Consider the following 27,487-nt stretch of genomic DNA (forward strand, 5'->3'; position numbering starts at 1 on the left):
GGAAAAATGTAAGGCATTTTAATGGAATTTTCCCCATGATCTATGGAATAGTTTTTAAACAGATGGTTCATATGGACAAAGCAATGAAAACGTAGAAATTAAAAGCAGATCCTTAAGAACAATATCTGAGTTCTGAGAAATCCTATGGATGATGTCAGGACGAGATGTAAAGCAGTCGTTTCTTTTGCTGTCAAGGTTTTAAGGGAACAAAAATTTATTAGGTGAACCACCACCGGAGGAAGCCTAATGCCTCTGGGTAGGAATTAACTGTTTATTTGAAACTCCAGTCCACTTCAACAATTTGAAAATCTCCCTGCTCCTAGGACAATTCCACCCAGGTGCCAATAGGAGAGACTACTATTGTGATGCAAACGGGTATTCTTCTAGAAGTAGGAGCACTTTAAGTAGAGTGGGGATGACCTGAAAAATCGTCCCACCTTCCCAGAGACGGAGCGGGGACGGGGGGGTGGTAGGATGGGTGGAAACCTCCAGGCCGGATCAGTGAAACCGAGGGGTGGGGTGAGCGACTGGACAACTTTTCAACGTGGAATTCAAAGGCATTCGGTGGGGAAGTGTGAAGCAAAATCCAAACGAGCGCTAGTCAGCAGTATCTTCCATCTACGCGTCAAAACTTTAGGGAAACGGAACGTCGGTCTTTCTCCCAGACAATTCTAGGGAGTGCGTGGAGGAGACGACTGTTAGGGGAGGTATACTGGGAGTCCGATCCTTTCGCGGGGCGAGGACGCCGAGGGGTCAGCCAGCGCTAGCCCAAACCAGGGGCCCAACACCCCAGCCGAGGCCGGAGCGCCAGCGCGCGGCTGCAGCGCGGGGAGCCCCGGAGCCCAGTGCGGGCCGGCGGCTGGGGCAGGAGGGTGAAGGGGCGAAGGGGCGGGGTGGGAGCGCGGCGGCGGGAGGAGGGTCTGGGAGCCCCGGTGCGACTCGCGAGCTCTCTGAGCCTGCGTCCGCCGAGGGGGAGGGTTTTCCCCAGCCCGGCCGGCCTCGCGGCTGAGCGCCGCTTCTGGCTCACAACGCCGCCGCAGACTGTCAGGGCAGCCGGGGAGTGGAACTGCCGGAAGTGTGTGCGCGCCGCGAGAGGAACGTCCCTGCTCTGCCCCGGCGCCCGGAACGACGATGCGCCCCGGTGACCGCAACCTGAGCGGACCCGCGCCTCGGCCCGCCGCCCGCGCCTGCGCCCGCCTCGCCTCGGGGGAGGAAGACTGAGCCCGGCAGCCGGCGGCGCGGCGCGCGGGGCCCGTTTCCTCGGCGCAGTCAGTCCCCTCGCGTCCCGGCGCCTTCCCCGCGATCGCGCGTCCGCAGCGCCCGCCGCCGCCGTCGGCCGCCCCTGCCCTGACCGCCGGCCGGGACGTGTCCGCGGCGGCCGCCGGCGGCGCCTGTGCCATGGGGCTGCCCACTCTGGAGTTCAGCGATTCCTACTTGGACAGCCCGGATTTCAGGGAGCGCTTGCAGTGTCACGAGATTGAGCTGGAGCGAACCAACAAGTTCATCAAGGAGCTCATTAAGGACGGCTCTCTGCTCATTGGGGCGCTGAGGAGTAAGTCGGGCTGGCGGGGGAGCGGGCACCCGGATCCGGAGAGTCCCCGCGGGGTGCGGGTCCGAAGGGTGGGTTGGAGGAGTCGGAGCTTCTTTTGTTTGAATGGATTTGGCGACAAAAGCTGAAGAGCTCCCCTGCTGGTGGCCAACAAAGTTTGTTCTTAGGTGTTCTTTACTTATTTACTTCCTTTTCTACAGAGAAGGGAAAGTTCTCTACTGGGCACTGGAATATATCCTGAGGAAAGTCGTTCAAGTCATCTTTCTGTGTAATGCTCCTACAAAGATGTTGGGGACTTTAACTTTTTTTTTTTTTTTTTTTAATTTATTGTGTCTCTTAATAGTGTGAACTAAAAAACTCTTAAGGGGGGTGTCAAGAGTTTGTCTTAAGGATAAAATTAAGCTAGTTTAGTGATATTCAAAGAAAATTATTCGTTTCTTCCGTACATCAGTGGCTCTTCATTGGACACATTAAGTTGGCTTTTTAAAAAGCATTCATTTGCAGTTTTGCCATTTTGTAAGATGATCGAAGACAGCATGGCACCAGTGCATTTTAACTCTGCAAATTTTCTGTGCGTGTTAGTTTTGGTTTGCATTGTGTGTGGTGTTGGGCATGTCATTGGGATGAAAGTTCAGGGTCTAAAAGACAATCAGGGCCGGGCGCGGTGGCTCAAGCCTGTAATCCCAGCACTTTGGGAGGCCGAGGCAGGTGGATCACGAGGTCCAGAGATCGCGACCATCCTGGTCAACATGGTGAAACCCCGTCTCTACTAAAAATACAAAAAATTAGCTGGGCATGGTGGTGTGTGCCTGTAATCCCAGCTACTCAGCTACTCAGGAGGCTGAGGCAGGAGAATTGCCTGAACCCAGGAGGCGGAGGCTGCGGTGAGCCGAGATCGCGCCATTGCACTCCAGCCTGGGTAACAAGAGCGAAACTCTGTCTCAAAAAAAAAAAAAAAAAAAAAGACAATCAGAACTTTTGGTGATCTGTACAGTATAATGACTGTTATACAGGGTTTCTTGCACCTCCTTTCCCATACACCTCCTTACCGAATTTTCCTTCTTTTCTCTTTTTATCCTCTGGATCTTGACTTTCAATGACTAAGACCTAAGAGTATCTGAAACACAAGGGTTTCTTTTACAGAGAGTTGAGCATAACTGCATGATGTGGCTTGCTACCTTTCCCAGGAGGTATTTGCATCTTTTAAAATTTTTATTTATTGCTTTTTTTTTCTATCTTCAAAGGAGCCTGTGAAAAGTATTTGCGTCTTCATAGAGGCTTCTGCATGTTTTAGCTACTGAAATCAAGCCCTGGAATCTCTGATCACTTAAAACTGGGTGAATGAGATACTTTCAAAAGGTAGAGAGGCCTTTGGGTGATCTAGTAACCCCCAGGACATATAGGGTGCATCATCATTGTAGAACAACGTAATAGGGATGTGTATGCCTAAAACAGACAATGCTAGCATGGGATCTGTATTTTGAAACATGTGTTAGCAGTAAGGATGGCGCTTAGCAAGATGCCTTGAAATTAGTGTGCTCCAAAATAATTTTTCTTTTAACCATCCCAAATGCTAAAACATTCACTTAACCATTTGTGTTACTTATCCAAAATAAGGTAATATATTTTATGCCCATATTCACTTAATTCCTGAATTTGAGGCTACTACTGATAATGGCATTTACTGTGATTTGTGAAAAATATAGTTTATCTGCCATTCTTGCCACCCTGTGTAAACACTAAAGTCTCGTGGGACTAGCCTCTGCATCTAAGAAAAGAAAGCATGATGCCTCTTCAAAAAGAGCTGTGTCTCAAGAGTGTCAAATGCCAAGCTGATTCTTGCTGGAGGTGCCAGATGGTCTACATTTTTCTCCCCACTCTGCTTGAGATAAACTTTAGTGTTTCAGAAGTTGAAAATACTTACACACCTGTGATAAATGCTCTGACATGTATATTATTTTACAAGTGACATTACATACTTTATTATGATGGTTGAATCGAGCCTTGTAAAAGTCAGGTGATTTCCATCATTATAGGTTTGTTCTTCCATTCATAATTGAAATCTTGGGAGTGTAGTCTCTTTGAAGAGATAGGCCGGGGATCATTAATGTGGCTTATGCACTTAAAATATACAACCTACTGTCTTTCTAGGATTCTTTTTTTTTTTTATTTTTTGGTGCCGTGACTCGGATCTAGGATTCTTAAGTTTGTGGTGAGAGTGTATTACTTTAACTAACGTTTGATTATTACTTCTTTCATTGTGGAAAGAAAGATATGTTTCCTTGGTAATGAGTTCACAACAGCATTTACCAAATGGGAGAGATTTTGGAGCAAAGAAACCCTTGAAGTCACACTATAGCACTGTTTTTTTTTTTTTTTTTCCTACCAAGCTACCTTTTGTCCTTTGGGGTGGATGCTCTGAGGCCAGGCTGCAGCTTCTTGGATAGGAGGAGTGTGTCAAAAGGCCTTACTGGTTCTATCACTGGCTGCCCCTGCCCTGCCCACTAGCCCAGACATGTGCCCTGGCACAGCTGGCATTGCCTGTACCATGGGGCCCGTGCCACTGTGAGAGCCTCCCTGTACCATGAGTCTGCCCCTTCCACTAAGGGAGCTCTTCTTCCCTCAGTCTGTCCCTTCTGTTTTTCCTTGCGGCCTGGGGAGGACTTCACCTTCCCTAACTTCATACAGACTATTTCAATAGATGTGTCCATTATCCATTTCATTTTTTTTTTTTTAGCACTGCTCTGTTATTTTTAGTAATAGTTAATGCATTCTTAATGTAACCTCATTTAGCAGACAGTCATCAATGTATTTCTAAGCATATTATATTATTTTTATCCCTGTTAACTTTTCTCGTGAGAGTTGTGGCTTGCACTGTCTTAGTTCATACATGCCTGACTGTTCCAATAAGGCTCCTTTAAATTGAATTAGAAGATTTCAATTCAGTTAGATGATTTCAACGTTAAGTAATACATACAAGATACTTAACGTGTGTTTAAATATGCATTATTACGTTTCAGATTCATGTCCACTCGGAGAAAAAGGATGATCGTTAATTAAGTGTATTGACCTAGACTTACATTTGAATTTTGGTGTTATCAAGTACCGTGTGATAGTTGGCAAGTGAGTTAACCCGTCTTAGTTCTAACTTTCCTGTGAAATGAGGAAAATCTATAAAAATCTTACCATTAGGATTATTCGTTTATTTTGTTATATGCCATATGGACATTTGTGAGTGATACTTGAAAACGTTCTTACTGGTGAATAGAGTTTTACTTAATGCTGTATGACTGGACATTTCTACCCTTTTTATCAAATATAATTCTTACACTGTGTCCTTTTTAACAGATGTCAGTCTTAAAATTTGAGCTATGAAAAATTACTTTTGCTTATTAATTTTTTTCTTTTATAAATTATATTCAAAGAAACATTTCAAAATTGATTTCTCATATAATTTACCCTTTACTTGTTTTGGTCTTTATTTACTTTTGAATTCAAAGAGTCATTTTTAAGTCAAATGAGCTTGTAAGAATACACAGATCCCAAAAAAGAGACAAAAAGAGAATAGATAGAATGGAAACTTGATAAGCAAGAAGATTTTTATTTGTTTATTTTTTTGAGACAGTGTCACTCTGTCACCCTGGCTGGAGTGCAGTGGTGCAAACACAGCTTACTGCAGCCTCTACCTCCCAGGCTCAGGTGATTCTCCCACCTTAGCCTCCCCAGTAGCTGGACTGTAGGAATGCACCACCAGCCCAGGCTAATTTTTTTGATATTTTTTTTGTAGAGTCAGGGTTATTACCATGTTGTCCAGGCTGGTCTCATTAAACCCCTGGGTTCAAGTGATCTGCCTGCCTCCACCTCCCAAACTGCTGAGATAACAGGCCTGAGCTACCACACCCAGTGCCACAAGATCCTAAGTGTTCTAACCACACACACAAAAGTGATAAGTATAATGATTAAATTAGCTTGAGTTAGCCATTCCACAATGTATCAAATAGACATATCATCATATTGTTTATATCAAAACATTATATGCATTGTATACCATAAATGTATACAACTTTAATTTGTCAATAGAAAGAGAAGAAAAAATAAATAGCGAGAGTGACACTCCTTGAGTTGAATTGGTTGGGTGGGGAGAGCATTATCAGCATTCTTTCTCCACCCTACCCCTCGGCCTCTTGGCTGTCCTTTTCTTCCTTATTTCAGTCTTCTAGTTCCCTTAAGCTGGAACTGGCCTTCTGTTTGTTTGGCTTTTGGAGACTGTTTCTAAATTCATATGTTTGGTATTGATCAAAGGAAAAAGAAAATAATGGACTCTGGTATAGATTTAATGATTTATTATGACAATTAAATATACACAAGCATGGAACTATAATTCTAGGCTTATAACACTTGAGCAATCTTAAAAGCAAATCAGTTTACAAAGTAAATAAAAACAATATTGTGAAAGCAATACAAAACTTGTCAGCAACATTTAGTTAATCTAATCTATGATGTTATTGTGCTGAAGCTAATTTTCTTCTCAGAGATTGCTGATAATATCTGGTGTGTTGTTGATGATTCGTTTTTTTACTACTTTTCCCAGTTGCAACCTGCAGTTGAGACTCTTCTTGCCCTGACGATGGCCTTCCTTCCATCAGAAGCTTTATTTGTGTATTACCCAGTCATATTGCCTTTGTTCTGGTAGCAGTTGTTGCTGGCACTAGTGATCCATGACACAAACGAGGATGGCACCGATTATCTTGATGATGCGGACAGTCCAGTAATTAAGACGTTAGCCAGAGGGGAGCGCAGTTTCTTAAAAGTGCCTATCCTGAGTGTCCACAGACCTCAGCGTGAGATACACTGCTATGATACCTTTATGATTTGGGGATTAAGTAGGTGGTTATAGTAAAGGAAAACCCTAAGTGCGAATAGCAGATGGAAATGTCTTGGACAAGATGAAGTACTTCTGCCTTCCATTTGCTGTGTTTCACTAACTCAACTTAGCCTTTTTTCACTGAGTGTTTTACTTTTTAAGCCAGCTTTGATTTTGTGTGTGTGTGTTCAGGGCCCTCTTTGCTATCAGAATATTTGGTGGCACAAGGAAAGAATTAAAAGGGGGGAAAAAAGGCAGATTTACCAAATTGGAGACTTCTCATAGTCACTGCACTATTTACTGGGTCATCCCTTAGCTTCTTCTAAGAACTGCCATTGTTTTAGGCTATTTTTGGTTATTTAAATTTGCATGTAGGTTGTTTTTAAAGTGGAACTCATTGTAGATTCATGTTTATTCTGCAAGAGTTCCTCATTCCATTAAGGTTGTTTGCTTGTGTTGTTGGGCAGCCTAATCAGAAGTATGGAGGTGTAATTACTTCAACCATTCATTTACTTCTTATAATCATTAGAATTTAAGTTAAATGAGCAGAAGTAATTGCATCTTTCAGATGAGCTGTAATTAATTTTAGGAACTGGTAGAGTAGGAATGTGGTGCTTTAAGGTTCTGTTTCCAGAGACCTGTTGCAACTAAAAGCAGTTATACTTGTGTTAATTTAAATGGGAGCCGTGGTGCTCATGAGAAATTAAATTGGGCTGGCTATGTACTTCCATCTACCTCTCTTCTCGTGCTCTCCATGAGCTAAGTAGATGCCCCTTAACTGTATCTTTGTTTCTCCTAGATTTCTTTTTTCAGCAGGTAGTAATTAAAGACCTCTCCTGGGTTAGGTCAGAGAATGTGCTGCTGTTGGAACAAAAAACAGTTCCTGTGTAGTGGAGACTGGCTTAGGAATAACCATCTTTTGCACTGCCTCCTGTTAGTCATGATCAAGGTACTTTAGAGTGCAGGAAACTCAGGTAACTGCTACACTTTAAGTCACTGAAAAGCAGAGTTAGCAAGTGTATGTTCATTTATTAACATTTCTTAGTGTACAGTGCTGATTGTATTAATGATTATGTTTAAGAATTACTCTGATTATATAAGATGAAAATGATAATGCTTACATTAGGTTTGCTTTCTTTTTTTTTTGGACGGAATCTCGCTCTGTCATCCAGGCTGTAGTGCAGTGACATAATCTTGGCTTGCTGTAACCTCTGCCTCCTGGGTTCAAGCAAGTCTCTTGTCTTAGCCTCCCAAGTAACTGGGATTACAGGTGTGCGCCACCCCCCACCAGGCTAATTTTTTGTATTTTTAGTAGACATGGGGTTTTACCTTGTTGGCCAGGCTGGTCTGAACTCCTGACCTCAAGTGATCCACCCACCCAGATTGCTGGGATTATAGGTATAAGCCACAGCACCTGGCCAGGATTGCTTTGGTGTCAAGTGCAGTTTTTATTAATGCATATATATTGAGAGTGGCAAATCTTTTCTCTAGATTCATAAGCAGAAATAATATCCCAATATTTTAAAATTAGGATATTAAGCTGCATTAAGTAAATGATATGCATCATTGAAATGTTTATTTTTAGATAGATAAGAAAGGCTGAAGGAAAGGGGGTTTATAAGTCTTGAGTTACTTTGATGAATATTGATTTCTTGCCAGAGCTGTGATTGCCACTTTTTCTGGCCCAGCCATCCCTGTGGTATGGATAGTAATTTCTGCTCATTTCAGTCTTGTAGGAAGGTGCCAGCTTCCCTGCAGCCCCACCTGCCACCCACCGGTTTCAGTGGGTGAAACCTTTTCTCTAGCCTGCTGAGCCTCTGCCTAGCATCTAATCATCCTTATAGTATAACTCCAGTGGATCAGACCTCATCAACCATGGGCTGCTTCTGGCTAACTTTCATCCTGAAAATTAAAAACTCTTGCTGAGGCCAGGAGCAGTGGCTCATGCCTGTAATCCCAGCACTTTGGGAGGCTGAGTGGGCAGATCATTTGAGGTCAGGAGTTCAAGACCAGCTTGGCCAACATGGTGAAACTATCTCTTTTAAGAATACAAAAAAATGGCCGGGCACGGTGGCTCACTCCTGTAATCCCAGCACTTTGGGAGGCCAAGGCAGGTGGATCACGAGGTCAAGAGTTCGAGACCATCCTGGTCAACATGGTGAAACCCCATCTCTACTAAAAACACAAAAAATTAGCTGGGCTTGGTGGCGCGTGCCTGTAGTCCCAGCTACTCAGGAGGCTGAGGCAGGAGAATTGCCTGAACCCAGGAGGTGGAGGTTGACGTGAACCGAGATTACGCCATTGCACTCCAGCCTAAGTGACAGAGTGAGACTCCATCTCAAGAAGAAAGAAAAAATAATAAAACCACTTCCTGAGTACCTGGATCTATAAGGCACAGGAACTATGCTCCATCTTTTGCAGCTGTCATATTCTGAGTTATAATAGCAGGTTTTTGTATAAGCGTAGCAACTTACATACTATTTGTTCACCTTAATGGCCCTTGAAGCAAAGGAAAAGAGACAGTCAATGGAAATGGAATTCTTTTAATTATTTTGTCATTGGCTAGGTGAATTTAAACATCAGCCTGGATATTTCTGGTAAGATAGATCCTTCTCTCTAGGTTTCATTTAACCAGAATATTTGATTAATCAGAATACTCCTTTTTTTTTTTTTTTTTTTTTTTTAAGAATACTCCATTCTTTATATCTGGAGTATTCTGATTATGTTATCAAGAATCCAGTTTTAATACTAAAGAAAGTGTTTCGGTGAAACACAAATAGAGCACTGTGTGTAAGGAATGTGAATTGTGGAACAGTAAGGTACCTTATAGTAGCTAATAATCTGCCAGTTTTCCCAACCTTTTTCCTTTTTGCAGACAAGGGAATACATAAAAGAAGAAAAGCCTGAATTTTGTAGGATTTTGAGACTAATTCTTCTAATTTAATTTTTACATCGAATACAGTGGGAAAAGGCTAGGATAAGACTAATAGTGGCTGGGTGTGATGGTTTACAGCTGTAAGCCCAGTGCTTTGGGAAGCTGAAGGAGGTGGATGGCTTGAACTCAAGTTGGAGACCAGCTGGGGCAACATGACATAACCTATCTCTACAAAATATACCAAAAATTAGCTGGTGTGGTGATGCGTGCTTGTAGTCCCAGCTACTTGGGAGGCTGAGGTGGGAAGATTAAAGATTAATTGAAGATTGGGAGGTTGAGGATGCAGTGAACCTTAATCGTGCCACTCCACTCCAGCCTGGACAACAGAGCAATACCCTGTCTCAAAAAACAAACAAACAAAACCTAATAACACTTTGTAGATTACTTTATGTAAAATCAATTATGACTGATTTTCAGTTCCAATTTTTAGATTCTATGGTAAAAGTCTATTTTTAAAAATTTCTTATTTTATTTTATTTTTTAGAAACAGGGTCTTGCTATGTTTCCCAGGCTAGAGTGCAGTGGCTACTCGGAGGCACTATCGCTTCAAACTCTTGGCTTCATTCAGTTCTCCCACCTCAACCTCCTGTGGAGCTGGAATTAGAGGAACGTGCCACTGCAGCCATCTCTAAAAGTCTCAAGTTATTTTTTTTTTAATAAGACGGGGTTTCACCATGTTGGTCAGGCTGGTCTTGAACTCCCGACCTCAGGTGATCTGCCTGCCTTGGCCTCCAAAGTGCTTGGATTACAGGCGTGAGCCACCACGCCCGGCCAAAAGTCTCAATTTTTAAAGGTATTTTTAAAATACCAAGCATGACATTTAAAAATGTTGGTTTATCTGACTTGGTGATCATCTCTGGGTATACTGGAGAGTGTCTTATATTTTGTTAAGAATGGGTGACCATGCTGGGAGGGTTCTGTGCTAGGTGCTAAGCAAAAAAAATTGGAAAAATGCTGCCTGTATATAAACTTGCTGGATTCATAATAGTACTATCTCTGAATCTTGGCTTTACTGTGGAAAAAAATAGATAGACACAGAATGACATTCTTTCATTTGGAAGTTAGGCACATTTGGAAGTTAGGCACATTCATCAGTAGTGGAATTTCTATATTTCCTCATGCAAATCTAAAAAGCCATATTGCCTGCTGCTCTACAAAAGACATGCCAAATAGTGTTCCCTCCTGTGTAAATATATACGGGAGCTTATCCAAATGAAAGATCCAGGTTCCATTTTCTCTTTTGTGTACAGGAAAAGTGATGATTTAATTTGGAAAACTGGACTGTGTCTGTGTGTGGACGGGAGTGATAAGGTACTAATAGAAATGAGTGTTCTGTATAGTGTATTATCCATTTCCAAATGAGAGCTATGTGAATTGGTTTTAGTTCGCTGTTTTGAGAATTTTCTTTTCTTCATTTATTTAATTTCCTTATTCTTTAAAATGTCTGAATGAAAGATATGGCCCAAAAGGGGTGAGGGTGGAAGTGGATAGCAAGGGGAAGCAAATTAAAGTCAGTTGTGAAGGCGATTTTCATATTAGAGTTTTGGAACTTGTATTAGACTTTCTCTGCCTTCTGTGACAAAGTTGCTATGTAACACTAGAGAATCTTCTTTTTTTTTTTTTTTTTTTTGAGACGGAGTTTTGCTCTTGTTACCCAGGCTGGAGTGCAATGGTGCGATCTCGGCTCACTGCAACCTCCGCCTCCTGAGCTCAGGCAATTCTCCTGCCTCAGCCTCCTGAGTAGCTGGGATTACAGGCACGCGCCACCATGCCCAGCCAGTTTTTTGTATTTTTAGTAGAGACGGGGTTTCACCCTGTTGACCAGGATGGTTTCGATCTCTCGACCTCGTGATCCACCCGCCTCGGCCTCCCAAAGTGCTGGGATTACAGGCTTGAGCCACCGCGCCCGGCAACACTAGAGAATCAAAAGACTCTGAGACTAGCCTTCCAACTGTTTTATTAATTTATTTTAAAGCATTTTTTAATTAAAGAATTATTGTAGAGATAGGGACTCACTATGCTGCCTTGGCTTGTCTCCATCTCCTAGCTTCAAGCAATCCTTCCACCTCAGCCTCCCGAGGTGTTGGGATTAGAGGCATGAGCCACCACGCCCAGTTGGTTGTTGGGGCTGGGCCTGGTAGTTTCATGCCTGTAATCCCATCACTTTGGGAGGCTGAGGTGGGAGGATCATTTGAGGCCAGGAGTTTGACTAGTCTGGGCAACACATTGAGACCTGTCTCTACAGAAAAAAGAAAATTATCTGGCTATGGTGCTGTGCACCTGTAGTTCCAGCTACTTGGGAGGCTGAGGCAAGAGGATCACTTGAGCCCAGGAGGTCAGTGCTGCAGTGAGCCATGATCACGCCACCGTACTCCAGCCTGGGCCATAGAGTGAGACCCTGTCTTAAAAAAAAAAAAAAAAGAAAAGACCTTTATTTTTATTTTTTTTTTTTTAATTGTTGGTTGTGGAAAACTTAAGGAAGAACATTCTCTTTTAAAATTGTTAACTTTAGAGATAATTGAGGTGACTTTTTAAGAGGCACACTGTTTAGGGGAGATTTGGGAAGGCTGTGTACCATTAAAAAAAGATGTTTAAATGGAAGCTAAGAAGGGACTTTTTAAAAGCAATTCTGGTTTTCCTTGGTAGTGACCTTTGCTAAGGTTATTACTTCTCTAGTTCCCGCTTCATTACTGTCCCTGTTTCTCAGTGTATGATGTTGCAGAGCTCCTCTTTTGTTTTCATTTTATTTCTTCTGTCTCTTAAATGTTGGTGGTGCGTTCTCAGTCCTTTCATTGTTTGCTTTCTTTGTATGATAACATCTGCTCCCCGGGTTCCAGCCCTGACCTCATTTTTCTAAACTTTGAGTTGATTTTTACCAGCCTAGGAGACATAACTACCCTGATGTGCTTTAGGCAACATCAGTCTCAGTCTGTCAAAAAATAAGTTCTTTTCCTTCAGCTTGTTGTCTTTGTATTCCTTGTGTGCAGTTATAACCTCATGCGTCTGGTAATCTTATCAAGAAACACTGAATCCTTTTAACTCTTCCCATTTTTCACAACATCCATTTTGTTAGCCCTACAATTCTATATCTAAAATATCTTAAATTTGATTTTCTTTGTCTGCATTAATATGTTTGATTTATAGATCTAGAGAGAGTAACAATTTTTTTTCTCAGCTTTTTTTAAAGTTTTTTTTTTTTTTTTTTAAATAGAGATGGGGTTTCACCATGTTGGCCAGGATGGTCTCGATTTCTTGACCTCGTGATACGCCCGCCTCGGCCTCCCAATGTGCTGGGATTACAGGCGTGAGCCACCGCGCCTGGCTTTTTTTTTTTTTTTTTGAGACAGAATCTTGCTCTGTTGCCCAGGTTGGAGTGCAGTGGCCTGATCTTGTCTCACTGCAACCTCTACCTCCCAGGTTCAAGCGATTCTCTTGCTCAGCCTCCCAAATAGCTGGGACTACAGGTGCATGTGACCACACCCAGCTAATTTTTATGTTTTTAGTAGAGTCAGGGTTTCACTATATTGGCCAGGCTAATCTTGAACCCCTAGCCTTGTGATCCGCCCATGTTGGCCTCCCAAAGTGCCGAGATTACAGGCGTGAACCAACCAAACCAGCCTTTCTCAGCTTAATACACAAATTTATTCTAATTTTTTGAGATGGCATTTCACTTTTGTCACGTAGGCTGGAATGCAATGGCGCCATTTTGGCTCACTGCAACATCTGCCTTCTGGGTTCAAGTGATTCTCCTGCCTCAGCCTCCAGAGTAGCTTCGATTACAGTGGTACACCACCACACCCAGCAGATTTTTGTATTTTTAGTACAGATGGGGTTTCACCATGTTGGCCAGGCTGATCTCTAACTCCTGACATCAGGTGATCTACCTGTCTTGGCCTCCCAAAATGCTGGGATTAAAGGAGTGAGCCACCACGCCCAGCGATTCTCTTATAATTCCTCTTCTTCTTCTTTTTTTTTTTTTTTGAGATGGAGTCTTGCTCTGTCGCCCAGGCCAGAGTGCAGTGGTGCGATCCTGGCTCACTGCAGCCTCTGCTTCCGAGGTTCAAGCAATTCTCGTACTTCAGCCTCCTGAGTAGCTGGGATTACGGGTGCCCAGCGCCATGCCCGGCTAATTTATGTATTTTTAGTAGAGATGGAGTTTCACTGTCTTGTCCAGGATGGTCTTAAACTCCTGACCTTGTGATCCACACACCTCAGCCTCCCAAAGTGCTGGAATTACAGAGGTGAGCTACCATGCCTGATCTCTCTTACAATTTTTGAGGTTAGAAATTTGAAATAAAAGTGTTGGCACTGGTATGCTCTGTCTGAGGTCTCTAAGGGAGGATCCTTGCCCTTTCTAGCGTCTGGTGGTTGCCAGCCGTTCAGGGTATTCCTTGTCTTGTAGATGCCTCACTCCAATCTCCGCCTCTGCTGTCACATGTTATTCTCCCGTTGTGTCTCTTTATTATACAGGCAGGTGTCAGCGATATTGCAGGTTTGGTTGTAGACCACTGCAGTAAAATGAATTTCACAATACAGTGAGTCATGTACATATTTTGGTTTCCCTGTGCATGTAAAGCTTATGTTTACACTATACATAGTCTATTAAATGTGCAGTAGCATTATGTCTAAGAAATGTGCAGACTTTAAGTACAAGATACTTTATTGCTGAAAAGTGCTAACAATCATCTGAACCTTCAGCAAGTCAATCTTTTTTGTTGGTGAAGGGTCTGTCCTCGATGTTCATGGCTGCTGACTGATCAGGATGGTGGTTGGTGAAGGTTGGAGTGCCTGTGGCAATTTCTTCAAATAAGTCTACAGTGGGATTTGTCCCATAGATTGACTTTTCCTTGCGCAAAAGATTTCTCTATAGCATGAAGTGCTGTTTGATAGCATTTTACCCATAGTAGAAATTCTTTCAAAATTGGAATCAATCCTCTCAAACTCTGATGCTGCTTTTATCAAGTAAGTCTATCTAATATTCTAAATCCTTTGCTGTCATTTTAACAGTGTTCACAGCATCTTCACCAGGAGTTGATTCCACATGAAGAAATCAATTCCTTTGCTCATCTGTAAGAAGCAACTCTTCATTCATTCAAGTTTGATTATGAGATCGCAGCGATTTGGTCACATTTTGAGGCTTCACTGCTAATGCCTCTTCTCTTGCTATTTCCATCACATCTGCAATTACTTCCTCCAGTGAAGTCTTAAGCCCCTTCAAGTCCTACATAAGGTTAAAATCAACTTTTTCCAGAGTTTGATTAATGATATTTTGACCTCCTCTCATGAATTACAAATGTTCTCAATGGTATTTAGAATGGTGACTCCTTTCCAGAAGGTTTTCAATGTACTTTGCTGAGATCCATCAGAGGAATTGCTATCTATCGCAGCTATCACCCTACACAGTGTATCTCTTTTTTTTTTTCAGACGGAGTTTCACTCTTGTTATCCAGGCTGGAGTGCAATGGCGTGATCTCGGCTCACCGCAACCTTCGTCTCCTGGGTTCAAGCAATTCTCCTGCCTCAGCCTCCCGAGTAGCTGGGACTACAGGCGTGCACCACCATGCCCAGCTAATTTTTGTATTTTTAGTAGAGATGGGGTTTCACCATGTTGACCAGGATGGTCTCGATCTCTTGACCTCGTGATCCACCCGCCTTGGCCTCCCAAAGTGCTGGGATTACAGGCTTGAGCCACCGCACCCGGCCACAACTTATCTCTTAAATCATACGACTTGAAAGTTGAAATTACTTCTTGATCTATGGGCTACAGAATGGATGTTGTGTTAGTTGGCATGAAAGCAACATTAATCTCCTTCTGCATCCCCATCATAGCTCTTAGGTGACCAGGTACATTGTCAATGAACAGTAATATTTTAAAAGGAAATTTTAATTTTTTTTCCTGAGCAATAGGTCTCTCACCATGCAGTGGATTAGAATATTCATTAAACAGATATACTGTCATTCAGGCTTTGTTCCATTTCTAGTGCCAGAAGAGTAGATTTAGCATGTTTCTTAAGGACTCTAAGATTTTTCAGAATGGTAAATGAGCATTGGCTTCAACTTAGCATCACCATCTGCTTTGGCTCCTAATGAGAGTCAGCCTTAAGCTTTGACTTCTCTGTAGCTATGAAAGTCCTACCTGGCATCTTCTTCCAATAAAAGGCTGCTTCATCCACATTGAAAGTCTCTTGTTGGGCCCGGCACGGTGGCTCAAGCCTGTAATCCCAGCACTTTGGGAGGCCAAGGCGGGTGGATCACAAGGTCCAGAGATTGAGACCATCCTGGTCAACATGGTGAAACCCCGTCTACTAAAAATACAAAAATTAGCTGGGCATGGTGGCGCACACCTGTAGTCCCAGCTACTCGGAAGGCTGAGGCAGGAGAATTGCTTGAACCCAGGAGGCGGAGGTTGCGGTGAGCCGAGATTGCGCCAGCCTGGGTATTGCACTCCAGCCTGGGTAACAAGAGCGAAACTCCATCTCGAAAAAAAAAAAAAGAAAGTCTCTTGTTTATTGTAACCACCTTCATCCATGATCTTAGCTAGATCTTCCGAAGAGCTTGCTGCAGCTTCTGCATCAGCACTTGCTGCTTCGCCTTGCTCTTTTATATTAAGGGATGGCTTGCTTTCTTATACCTCTCTAACCAACTTCTGTTCACTTCAAACTTTTCTTCTGTAGCTTCCTCACCTCTCTTAGAGGAATCATAGAATTGAAGAGAGTTAGGACCTTGGTCTGGATGAGGCTTTGGTTTAATGCAATAGTGTGGCTGGTTTGATCTTCTGTACAGACTGCTCAGACTTTCTCCGTATCAGCAATAAGGTTGTTTTGCTTTCTTCTCATTTGTGTGTTCACTGAATCTTTTTTTTTTTTCTTACCTCATAGAACGAGGAGTAATAGAGTAGCACTTTTAATTTCCTTCAAGAATGTTTCCTTTGTATTCACAACTTGATTGACAAAGGAGGCCTAACTTTCAGACTGTCTTGGTTTTTGTTGTGCCTTCCTCATGAAGTATGATCATTTTATCTTTCAAGTGAGGGATGGCCAGGCATGGTGTCTCACACCTGTAATCCCAGCACTTTGGGAGGCTGAGGTGGGCAGATTGCTTGAGCTCAGGAGATTGAGACTAGCCTGGTCGACATGGTAAGACCCTGTCTCAAAAATAACAATAATAATAAAAATAAAAAATAATAAAATGAGGGACATGCAACTCTTCCTTTCATTTGAACACTTGGATGCCACTGTAGGGTTATTAGTTGGCCTAATTTTAATATTGTTGTGTCTCAGAGAATAGGGAGGTACAAATGAAAAACAGACATGGGAGAATGTCTGGTTGATGGAGCAGTTAGAACACATGCAATGTTTATTGATTAGGTTTACTAATTTATGTGTAGACATTGTTCATGGCATCCCAAAACAATTAAAATGGTAACATCAGAGAGCGTTGATCACAGGCATCACAAAGATGTAACAATAATGAGGAAATTGTAATACTATGAGAACTACCGAAATGTGACAGAGGCATAAAATGAGCACATGCTTTTGGAAAAGTGGCATCAGTAGACTTGCTCAATGCAGTGTTGCTAAAAACCTTCAGTTTGTAAAAAATGTCTGTAAAGTGCAATGAAATGAAGCTTGCTTGTATTTTATTTTGAATAGAAACGTGTAGGTGCCTAGGATATCTGTGCTCTTTTTTTTTTCGAGATGGAGTTTTGCTCTTGTTGCCCAGGCTGGAGTGCAATGGTGCAATCTCGGCTCCCCGCAACCTCCACCTCCGAGGTTCACGTGATTCTCCTGTCTCAGCTTCCTGAGTAGCTGGGATTACAGGCACACATCACCATGCCTGGCTAATTTTTTTATTTTTACTAGAGACAAGGTTTCACCATGTTGGCCAGGCTGGTCTTGAGCTCCTTACCTCAGGTGATTTGCCTTTCTTGGCCATCAAAGTGCTGGGATTATAGGCATGAGCCACTGCGCCTGGCCTGGATATTTGTATTCTTAGTAGCTCTTACCATATTGTGGATGCTCAATAACTACTGAACATCAACCAGTTTGCATTTTACTAAGAGCATAAGACGGAAGAGGATTTTGAATATCTGTGTAGTAAATGAGCCAAAGGATGGGGGGACTACAAGTATACTCTTTCAGCAGGTTTTATGTACAACTGCAGTGGCTTCTCTGTGCTAACTTTTCAGACTGGATAACCGGAGGGGAACATCATCAGGAGTTAGAACTTTGTTCCAGTGTTGGTATTGCCACTAAACAGTATTATGGTTCTAAGCCACTGGCCCTATACTCTTATTTTCATCAAAAATGAGAATAACATTTGCCTCATATTTCTTGTAGGATTTTTGTGTGGGCCAATAGAAAGAATGCATAATAACCTAATATGAACATGTAGCATTTGTTTTTTCATTTGCTTTTGGCAGGATCATTGTAATTCTAATCATTTCAGCTTTTTACAAGATTTAACTTTAACAGATTCTTGTCAATGTTAATATCATATTCCCTAAAAATGACAAATTATTGAAATGGTAATGCCTCTATTAGATATTAAAGCATGGACTTTTCCCACTCAAATTAGACCTGCTTAATAGGAAATGATTATGAGATATGATATAGTTTTGATTTACCTTTTAAAAAATAATTATCTATCTTGATTTGAGAACCAGGAAAGAATTAGGTTAGCATTTAGGGCTTTGTGAACAGGCAGTATCAATTTTGAGACTTTATAGACATACCTGCTGATGCTTTAGTTCTGCTGGCTTAGGTCAGTGGTATATACAGATTATTTAAAATGATCACAATTTGCACTTCTCAGAAGTGAAATCAGTAATTGGGTAATTTTACAAAATTGACAGGTCAAACTGCAGATGAAAGAACTCTTTACCATGTTAGTTTCTGCACTGAAGACAGACAGTGGCTTACAAGAGTGGTTTCCTAGGTGTCTCTTGTGCTACACAGATGTTTTGTAAATGTTGTTATGCTGAAGGTGAGATCATCTGGGCCAGTTATTGGTGAGAAGAGAAAATTATGAAATTGGTAGGGCGTTGCTGGAGGGGCTGAGTGTAGTTAAATTAGAGGCAAAAAGGACATTCAGTTAAGAACTGAATGGGGGGATGGAGGCAGGAAACCACATTGCCATGTGTGTACCTATGTAGCAATCCTGCATGATCTGCACATGTACCCCAGAATCCAAAGTACAATTAAAAAAAAAAAGAATTGAAGAGGAAGATTGAGTTGTCTCAGTGAGAACACTGAATTGAGCCTTTTAGCTAGTTGATCCAGGAAAGGTGGTGCAGTTAACTTTATGTCAGAATCACCAGGAGAGGATATGTGGATCGTGTCTTAAAAACAAAATAGTACTGGAAAGATATTTCTTATAGGATATGTGAGTTAAAAAGGAGGTCAGGCCTGGGGTTGAGGGAAGTAGGGAACGAGGGACAGGAAGTCTTAACTTTAGGGACAGCTTGGAAAGTGAAGCACAGCCTGGAGAAGGCCAGCCTTGGAGGTTGAAGAAAGAGAATACAGATCCTGAATAATCCTGAACAGGGCAAGTCAGTGTGTAATAGGGATGGCATCCAGGTTTGTCAAGTTTAAACTCTCTTAGGTGCACAGCCTTTCCTTCCCAGTATTGCCTCCATTCCTCAGACTGCTCTGATGGAAATTAGAAATCTGTTAGTGTTGATGGCTGGCTGAGTGTGATGTTTTGTGATGCCCACCGATAAGAGGGGATAAGAGTATGAAAGCAAGATGTCAACTGAAAAATACTCTCAGGTCAGGTGTGGTGGCTGTAGCCTGTAATCCCAGCACTTTGGGAGGCCAAGGAGAGAGGATTTCTTGAAGCTAGGAGTTGGAGATCAGCCTGAGCAAAGCAAGACCCCCTATCCCCACCCACTTCCTGTCTCTACAGAAATTAAAAAATTAAGCCAGGTGTTAACAGTGTGTGCCTGTAGTTCCAACTACCCGGGAGGCTGAGGCAGGAGGATCACTTGAGTCCGGGAAGTTGAGGTTGCGGTGATCTATGATCAAGCCACTCTACTACAGCCTGGGTGAACCTGGGTGGGCGAAACCCCAACAACAACAACAGCAACAGCCACAACAACAAAAAAGAGAAAAAAGGAAAAAGAAAAGAAAAGGAAAGACACTGTCCCTGCTTTAAGCCCTTGGGTTATGGCTTAGACTTGTATCTTTGAGACTGTGCTTTGTACTTCTGTCATGATGTATATTGGTTCAAACTAATCCCAATTTATCCAAATAATCTGAACATTAAATCTGGCTAAAAGAAACAGAGAGGGGTTGCTCTTTAAGCTAAGCTTAGTGTTATCACTCACACATATGCAGTGCTAATAACATTTTGTCTTTAATCATTAGAACATTTTAATGTTAAGAAGGATCATTGAAGATTTAGCCTTAACAGTAGTCAGCCTGGTAGGGTAGAAAGAGACAGAGCTTTGAAGTCTGAGAAATGCTTTTCCATCCTATTTCTGCTCCTTATTAGCAACTTGATTGTGAGCACACCACTTGGCTTCTATTGTGAGTTTTTTCTTTGTCTATAATGTGGGAGTAATATTTACTTTATCTGAGTATGTTTGGGATTCAGTGAGATAACAAATGTAAAGTATCTAGTACAATTTATGGTATTTGTAATTAAATGTTGGTTTTCTCACCTTGTTCATCTGTAGCTAATGTTAAGACTAGAGAGAAATTAGACCAGAGTTATAAATAACCGCCACCATATTTTTTTCAAAAGAGGATGTGAAGAGAGTTTTTCTAAGCATCTTGATCTTACCTGGACACATGCATTATATTTAATTATCTTATTTTTTAGAGTCAGGGGTCTCACTGTGTTGCCCAGACTGGTCTCAAACCCTTGGTCTCAAGTGGTCCTCCCACCTTGGCCTCCCAGAGTGCTAGGATTATAGGCATCACTGTGCCTGGCATATATTTAATGTTGATGTGGGAGCTGTAGACCATGTATCATTGCTTAGTCTCCTGAATGTGGCTTGCTGTGGGAATGCACCAATACATCTGTGGAATAGTTTGCTAGCTTTTTAAGGACCTTTCCTCATCTGAGATTTCGTGATTTTGTAAATAACATGTTTTTCATTGTATCTTATCGGGATGATTTAATTATTTCCGTTTTTCTCCTTAGAAAGTTAGCTCCGTAAGAGTAGGCACCAAATCTTTGGGACTCAGAAGATGGACACATGCTGTATTTTTAGTAAGTGCTCATTATGTGACCGAACTTACAGGAAGTTGTGTCAAGCTAGTGTTTGGAGATGCTGATGTCTACAGGTTTTCATTAACCACTGCATACTGGAACCACTTCTGAAACTTTGTATGTCAAGAGAAGTATCAATATGAAAATACTTTTTTTTTTTGAGACGCCACTCTGTCACCCAGGCTGGAGTACAATGGCGTGCTCTCAGCTCACTGCAACCTCCGCCCCCTGGGTTCAAGCAATTCTCCTGCCTCAGCCTCCCAAGTAGCTGGGATTACAGGTGTGCACCACCATGCCTGGCTAATTTTTGTATTTTTAAGTAGAGACTGGGTTTCACCATGTTGGTCAGGTTGGTCTCAAACCCTGACCTTGTGATCCTCCCATCTCAGCCTCCCAAAGTGTTGGGATTACAGGTGTGAGCCACCGCGCCCAGCTGTGAAAACACTTTTAGCATGTTACGTAGACTTAGCAGAATGACGTTGATTAAAGTAGGCTTGTTCAGGGAATTGATGTTTGTATTAAATAATTAATTTTCTCTTGAGCAATGACAATTATATATATAGTAACTCAGATTCAAGGGATATTGCCAAAAAATTGTACAAATGATTTATGTTTCCTATTTGTAACAAAGTTTTGTATTTTCAAGATGCCATTTCAAAGGGTTGATTTTAATTTTATGAAAACACCTTCTTTAAAGATGCCATTTATATTTCTTAACAACTTTCTTAAGATACAATTCAATGCCATAAAATTTATCCTTTTAAAAATCTACTGGTTTTTAATATATTCAGAGTTGTACAACTATTACCACTATTTAATCTTAGAATATTTCTGTCACTCCCAAAGAAACACTATCCCCATTAGCTGTCACTCATTCCCCATCTTCCCTAGCCCCTGGAAACTGTTGCTAATATACTTTGTTTTTCTACATAATCACCTGTTCTGGATTTTCCATATAAATTGAATCATATAATATGTAGCCTTTTGTGAGGTGCTGTGCTTACTTAGCGTGTTTCAACGTTCACCCATATTTAACATAAATCAGTACTTCACTCTGTTTTATTGACACGTTTTTCAAATATATAAATGTACTAACTTTTGTTTATCTATTTGTCAGTTGAACATTTTAGTTGTTTTTTCTAATTTTTCTTGGCTGTTATGAATAATGCTGCTATGAACATTCATGCACCTATTTTTGTATGGACATATATTTTCGCTCTCTTGGGTATACACCTAGGAGTGGAACTGCAGGGTCATATAGTAAGTCTGTATTACAGCTCATTTATATGAAGAGAAACTTAATTTTGTAACCATTTAAATTGCATTCTTTACAACAGAAAGCATTTTGAGAGCCAAGTATATATTTAAATTAATTGTTTTCTGTAAGAAATTCAGGTAGGGTCTTTATATGCTGGAGACAGCAGAATGACTTGGAAGATATTTAAAGAAGTATCATTTCTGCATTCTGTTAATTTAAATTAGAGATGGATAACTGTTTTAAACTCTCATATCGGTAAATGCAAGACAAAAGCAGTGTTTACATAAGTGCGAAGGATGGCAAGAGGAATGAGAGGAGAAGGTAAGAAGATGCAAAGAACAGAGTGATGGGCAAGGAGGAAAGAAGTGAAGGAGAAAGAAAATAAGACCTTTACTCACATATTCATTCAACAGATGTATTTAGCACTTGCTATGTGTCAGGTACTGCTCTAGGCCTTGGGAATATAGGACAGACAGAGGTCCTGCTTTCCTGGGTTTACATTACTGTGGGCCTGCTGCAAATACGGTATGCATGTTGTTATTGCTTGGTGCTGAGAGTTAGTAGGTGTTATGTATACCCTTTATTTCTTGCAGATAGCTAGCTGCCTTCTTTTCTCTGTTTCATAGAGTGGTTTGTACATACTTTCTTGATAGTAGGCACACAGTGTAGGGATCTTATATGAGAATATGATATCTGTTCTTCATCCAATCACATCTATTCGGGAAACCCTTATTGACCCCCCTACTGCACTTCAGCCACTGTTGTAGATATGGAGATTTTGTGTGTATGTACACTGAGTAGTCCTAGTAAGTCACTCTCCTTCTTGAGCTCTGTCTTCCTCATTTTTGCAATGTGGATAATAATAATGGTAATGCCTCCTTTTTAAAATGAAGATTAAGTCCATTTTGTGAGATGTACCTAGCATAGTACCTGGAACATAGAAATCAGTAATTGGTCTGGGCACAGTGGCTTATGCCTGCAATACCAGCACTTTGAGAGGTCTAGGTAGGAGGATCGCTTGGGCCCAGGGGTGCAAGACCAGCCTAGGCAACATAGTGAGACCCCATCTGTTCAAAAAATAAAAAAATTAGCTGTGCATGATGGCGCATACCTTTAGTCCCAGCTACTTGGGAGGCTGAGGCAGGAGGATCACTTGAGCCCAGGAGGCTAAGGCTGCAGGGAGTCATGATAAAGCCCTACACACTCTAGCTTCAGTGACACAGTGAGATGCTGTCTCAAAACAAAACAAAACAAAAAACAAAAAGTTCCCTAAGAGATCAGCAAATAGTAGATATTATAATGACACTAGTTTTTAAGTAGAAAAGGTGAAGTAACATCACTATTAAAAATACTCCAAAAGAGAAATACTTTCTCTGGCTTTCTATGTTGATAAACTTTATTGTACCTTTAATTTAACCTTCCATGTAAACATGAACACACTTAAAAAATATAAGCACTGCAATTGTATCACAGTAGTCCTTTATCCTTTATCTACAGAGGTAAGTTTGAAGACCTTCAGTCTGAGGATAGTAACAAACCCTGTGTGTACTGTTTTTCATATCCATGCATTCCTACGATAAAGTTTAATTTGTACATTAGGCATATTAAGAGATTAACAATAATAATCATAAAATAGAACAGTTATAACGATGTAATTAAAGTTACGTGAATGTGGTTTGTCTTTGTCTTGTACCATATTCACTTTTCTTCTTGTGATCTGTCAAGATGGAGTCTTGCTCTGTTACCCAGGCTGGAGTGCAGTGGTGCGATCTTGGCTCACTGCAACCTCCGCTTCCTGGATTCCAGTGATTCTCCTGTCTCAGCCTTCCGAGTAGCTGGGACTACAGGCACGTATAACTATGTCTGGCTAATTTTTTGTGTTTTTAGTAGAAACGGGGTTTTACCATGTTGGCCAGGCTGGTCTCAAACTACTGACCTCAAATGATCCGCCCACTTTGGCCTCCCAGTGAATGTGGTTTGTGTGTCTCTCTCTCAAATACCTTGTGCTATACTCACCTTTCTTCTTGTGATCTGTCAATCTGCTATCTGAGACAGCTATTAAGTGACAAACAGGTAGGTAGGATATATAGCATGGGTAAGCTGGACAGTGGGATGATTCATGACTCATGACTGCATGAGACAATCAACATTTCATCGTGATACTCAGAATGGCATGTACTTTAAAACTGGTTAATTGTGGATTTCTGGAATTTTCCATTTACTATTTTAGACCTCAGTTGACTAACTGAAATGGTGGAAAGCAAAACTGGATGAGGCGGGCCTACTATATATACTATTTATACCATTATATGAAATATTTTTCTTGCTTCTGCAAATTTTTTATTACTAGCATATTTATGGCTTAAAGTCCTCAGATTGAAGGTGATACTTAAGTGTAAGTAATTTAAAGCAGTTGACATACAAAATGTAAGTGAAACCAGAATGAGCTATATTTTGAGTAAAGAAACATCTGCAGTTTGCTGCAGTCCAGCAGAAGGAAATTGGATCATGTATCAGCTATGTGATTGAATAAGACTTTCATCTTTTAAATAATTTTTCCTGCCTAAAATCTGCATCCATCTGTTATGCTGAAATGAAGCCTGTGATATACACACTGTGATGTGGAGTTTGGGAAGCCCCAGAATGTTTTTCTATTGCACTTGAGAATGCAACAGGGTTGGGGTGGAATGAGGCATCGGCTGAACTTAACTGGAAATCAGGAACCACTATTTTCAACGCACATTCAGGCTCACACTTTGAGATTGCTTCTTTTTCTTTTTTCTTTTTTCTTTTTGAGACCAAGTTTCACTGTGTTGGCCAGGATGGTCTCAATCTCTTGATCTCGTGATCTGCCTGCCTGGGCCTCCCAAAGTGCTGGGATTACAGTTTTGAGCCACTGTGCCTGGCTGCTTCTTTTTCTTAATGTGGACAGCTTAAGTCAGCTCTTGCATATTTTTTTGGGGTTCTAAACTATTAGGTTTATTTTTGAGTTACAAATCATGTTATCTTTTACATATTATAAACATTGTATTTTTGAAAGGAGGTTTTTTTTTTTTTTTTTTTTTTATTTTTATTTTTTTGAGACAGAGTCTTGCTCTGTTCCAGGCTGGAGTGAAGGAGCACCACCTTGGCTCACAGCAACCTCCGCCTCCTGGGTTCAAGTGATTCTCCTGCCTCAGCCTCCTGAGTAGTAGCTGGGATTACAGGTGTGTGCCACCATGCCCGACAATTTTTTTTTTTTTTTTTTTTTTTGGTATTTTTAGTAGAGATGGGGTTTCACCGTGTTGGTCAGGCTGATCTCGAACTCCTAACCTTATAATCTGCCCACCTCAGCCTCCCAAAGTGCTGGGATTACAGGTGTGAGCCACTGTGCCCAGCCAGGAGTTTTTTAATAGGAGAAAATAGTCTCTTAGGGTGCCTTTTGGCTTCAGGCTCTTTTTTTTTTTTTTTTGAGACGGAGTTTCGCTCTTGTTACCCAGGCTGGAGTGCAATGGCGCGATCTCGGCTCACCGCAACCTCCGCCTCCTGGGCTCAGGCAATTCTCCTGCCTCAGCCTCCTAAGCAGCTGGGATTACAGGCACGCACCACCACGCCCAGCTAGTTTTTTGTATTTTTAGTAGAGACGGGGTTTCACCATGTTGACCAGGATGGTCTCGATCTCTGGACCTCGTGATCCACCCGCCTCGGCCTCCCAAAGTGCTGGGATTACAGGCTTGAGCCACCGCGCCCAGCCTGGCTTCAGGCTCTTTATGGCCACTTGTTCTGTTCAACTCTGTGGTGCCACACCCCCTCAGCTCATACCTGTGTGGATTAATTTCTAGAGTCTTCAAAACTGTGATCTCTGACACTTTATATTTAGTGCTTTGCCATGTTTCAGGTAACTATTGAATAAATGATTATGTTGAGTTCACGAAGATTTAACACTGAGATAGTCCAGAGCTTAGACTAGTGATCAGTTGCCAAATCGAAGTAACACTCTGGTCGTTATTTTATGGGACTGTTGTGTATTTGACTCTGTTGGCTACTCCTTGTTAACTGAAGCTTCTTTTCTCTTGGTTTCTTGGGAACCATATTCTCTGGTCACCAATCTTTTCATCAGCGTTTACAACTTTTTCTTCTAGTCTCTTATAGGTCGTTTACCTCTTCCTTCTTCTTGAATGTAAGTGTTGTCCAGTGAGAATCTTCTTTGTTGTTTGTGTTTTTGAGACAAAGTCTCTGCTGCCTAGGCTGGAGTATGGTGGCAAGATCTTGGCTTACTGCAGCCTTCACCCCCGAGGCTCAAGTGATCCTCTTGCCTCAGCTTCCCAAGTAGCTGGGACTACAGGTGCACACTAGCATGCTCAGATAATTTTCTGTTTACTTTCTATAGACATGAAGTCTCACTATGTTGCCCAGGCAGATGTCGAACTCCTGAGCTCAAGTAGTCCCCCTGCCCCAGCCTCCCAAATTGTTGGCATTACAGGCGTGAGCCACTGTGCCCAGCTCCTTTTCTCAGTAAACTTAAATTGGTGATGAATATTTATCCACAACCAAATGGTTATTATCTGTGAAATAAATGGGGAAAGAAAGATCAGGAAGCCAGTAGGTAACTGGGCACTACACACAGGACAGTTGATTAGCTAAAGGATGAAAACAGCTGTTAACCTATGAGAAGATAATCACCTTTACCAGGAGTCAAAGAAATGTAAATGAATATAAGAGTAAGGTATCTAATTTTTATCTAATTAATTAGCTAAAAGATGTTACAATGATACCTTTGGCTAATTAAAGGAGTACTGAGACTCTATAACTTTCATTATGCTGCCTATGGCATTGTAAATTAGTAATATGTTTCAAGAACTTTAAAGGGTTTGTATGCACTGATTTAGTGATCTCAATTATGGTCCTCTTTCTACAGCAGGTAATATTGATTGCCCACCCAGCTTCCTTGCCCTTTCAGCCTTTCTAAAAGAATCCAGTTTCTTCAGGAACACATCCCTACCTAGGTGGGGGTAAGTACTGATTAGTTGAGTCCCACAGCACCCCTTGGAGTTTGCTGCACTCTTGCATGCAGTTCGGGAACCTTGGTTTTAACCTGTGTCAATAATTAGAATCTACTTACAATAGAAAATCATTAGAAATGACTTAAGTAATTGCTAATAAATTTTACCGAATTAGTTGTCTAGACAATTAACTATAACTCTTCTGATATAAATCTAAGAGAAAAGTACAGAATTGTTGCATGCTATTGTTATTATACGAAAAAAATACTGCCTGTGGAAAAAAACAGTAAAATAATAGCAAAAAGAAATACTGTGTGCAAAATGCATCGGGGTGGTGGTATTAAAGAGATTTTTCTTCCTCCTCTCTTCTCCCAGAAGTGGAGTAAGGGAAGTTAATGAGAAATGAGTGGCAGGTGGTGGTAGGGAGGCCTCGTGCTTGTCTTTCTAGCTGACCTTTGCAAGTGTGATTCTACAGAGTGCACACGGCTTTTCAGTGTGCACGTGTGTGTGTGTTTGTGTGGGGTTGCGGGAAGGAGTTCATGAGTTCTTAAGCTCTGGCCAGTTACTGAGAACTGATCAGGTAGTAGCTGGAATAAATACATTCTTTTTTAAGTCTTTACTCTTTAACTACATTTTTTTTTCAATTCATCAACAATTCTCTGTAAATGATTTGCTAGCAACT

At 41.4% G+C, this 27,487-nt stretch overlaps 1 protein-coding gene across 3 annotated transcripts in view; it reads left to right on the forward strand.

The window, feature by feature from the left end:
- The first annotated feature begins 654 nt into the window (after positions 1 to 654).
- ARHGAP42 (Rho GTPase activating protein 42) overlaps positions 655 to 27,487 on the forward strand; it is a 303,129-nt gene continuing 276,296 nt past the window's right edge. The window contains exon 1 of one of the 3 annotated variants that reach the window (XM_074400467.1): positions 655 to 707. Coding sequence is in view for 1 of the 3 variants with exons in the window: in XM_039471250.2 (XP_039327184.1) it covers positions 1,399 to 1,552 (154 nt within the window). In the remaining 2 variants the exon portion in view is untranslated. Of the gene's footprint in view, positions 708 to 1,356; positions 1,553 to 25,311; positions 26,815 to 27,487 lie in introns of those variants that run through there. The other 2 variants (XM_039471250.2, XM_074400464.1) reach the window with 2 other exon arrangements.

The sequence above is a fragment of the Saimiri boliviensis genome, chromosome 6 (assembly GCF_048565385.1).
Source record: "Saimiri boliviensis isolate mSaiBol1 chromosome 6, mSaiBol1.pri, whole genome shotgun sequence".
In the NCBI taxonomy this organism is placed as follows: domain Eukaryota; kingdom Metazoa; phylum Chordata; class Mammalia; order Primates; family Cebidae; genus Saimiri; species Saimiri boliviensis.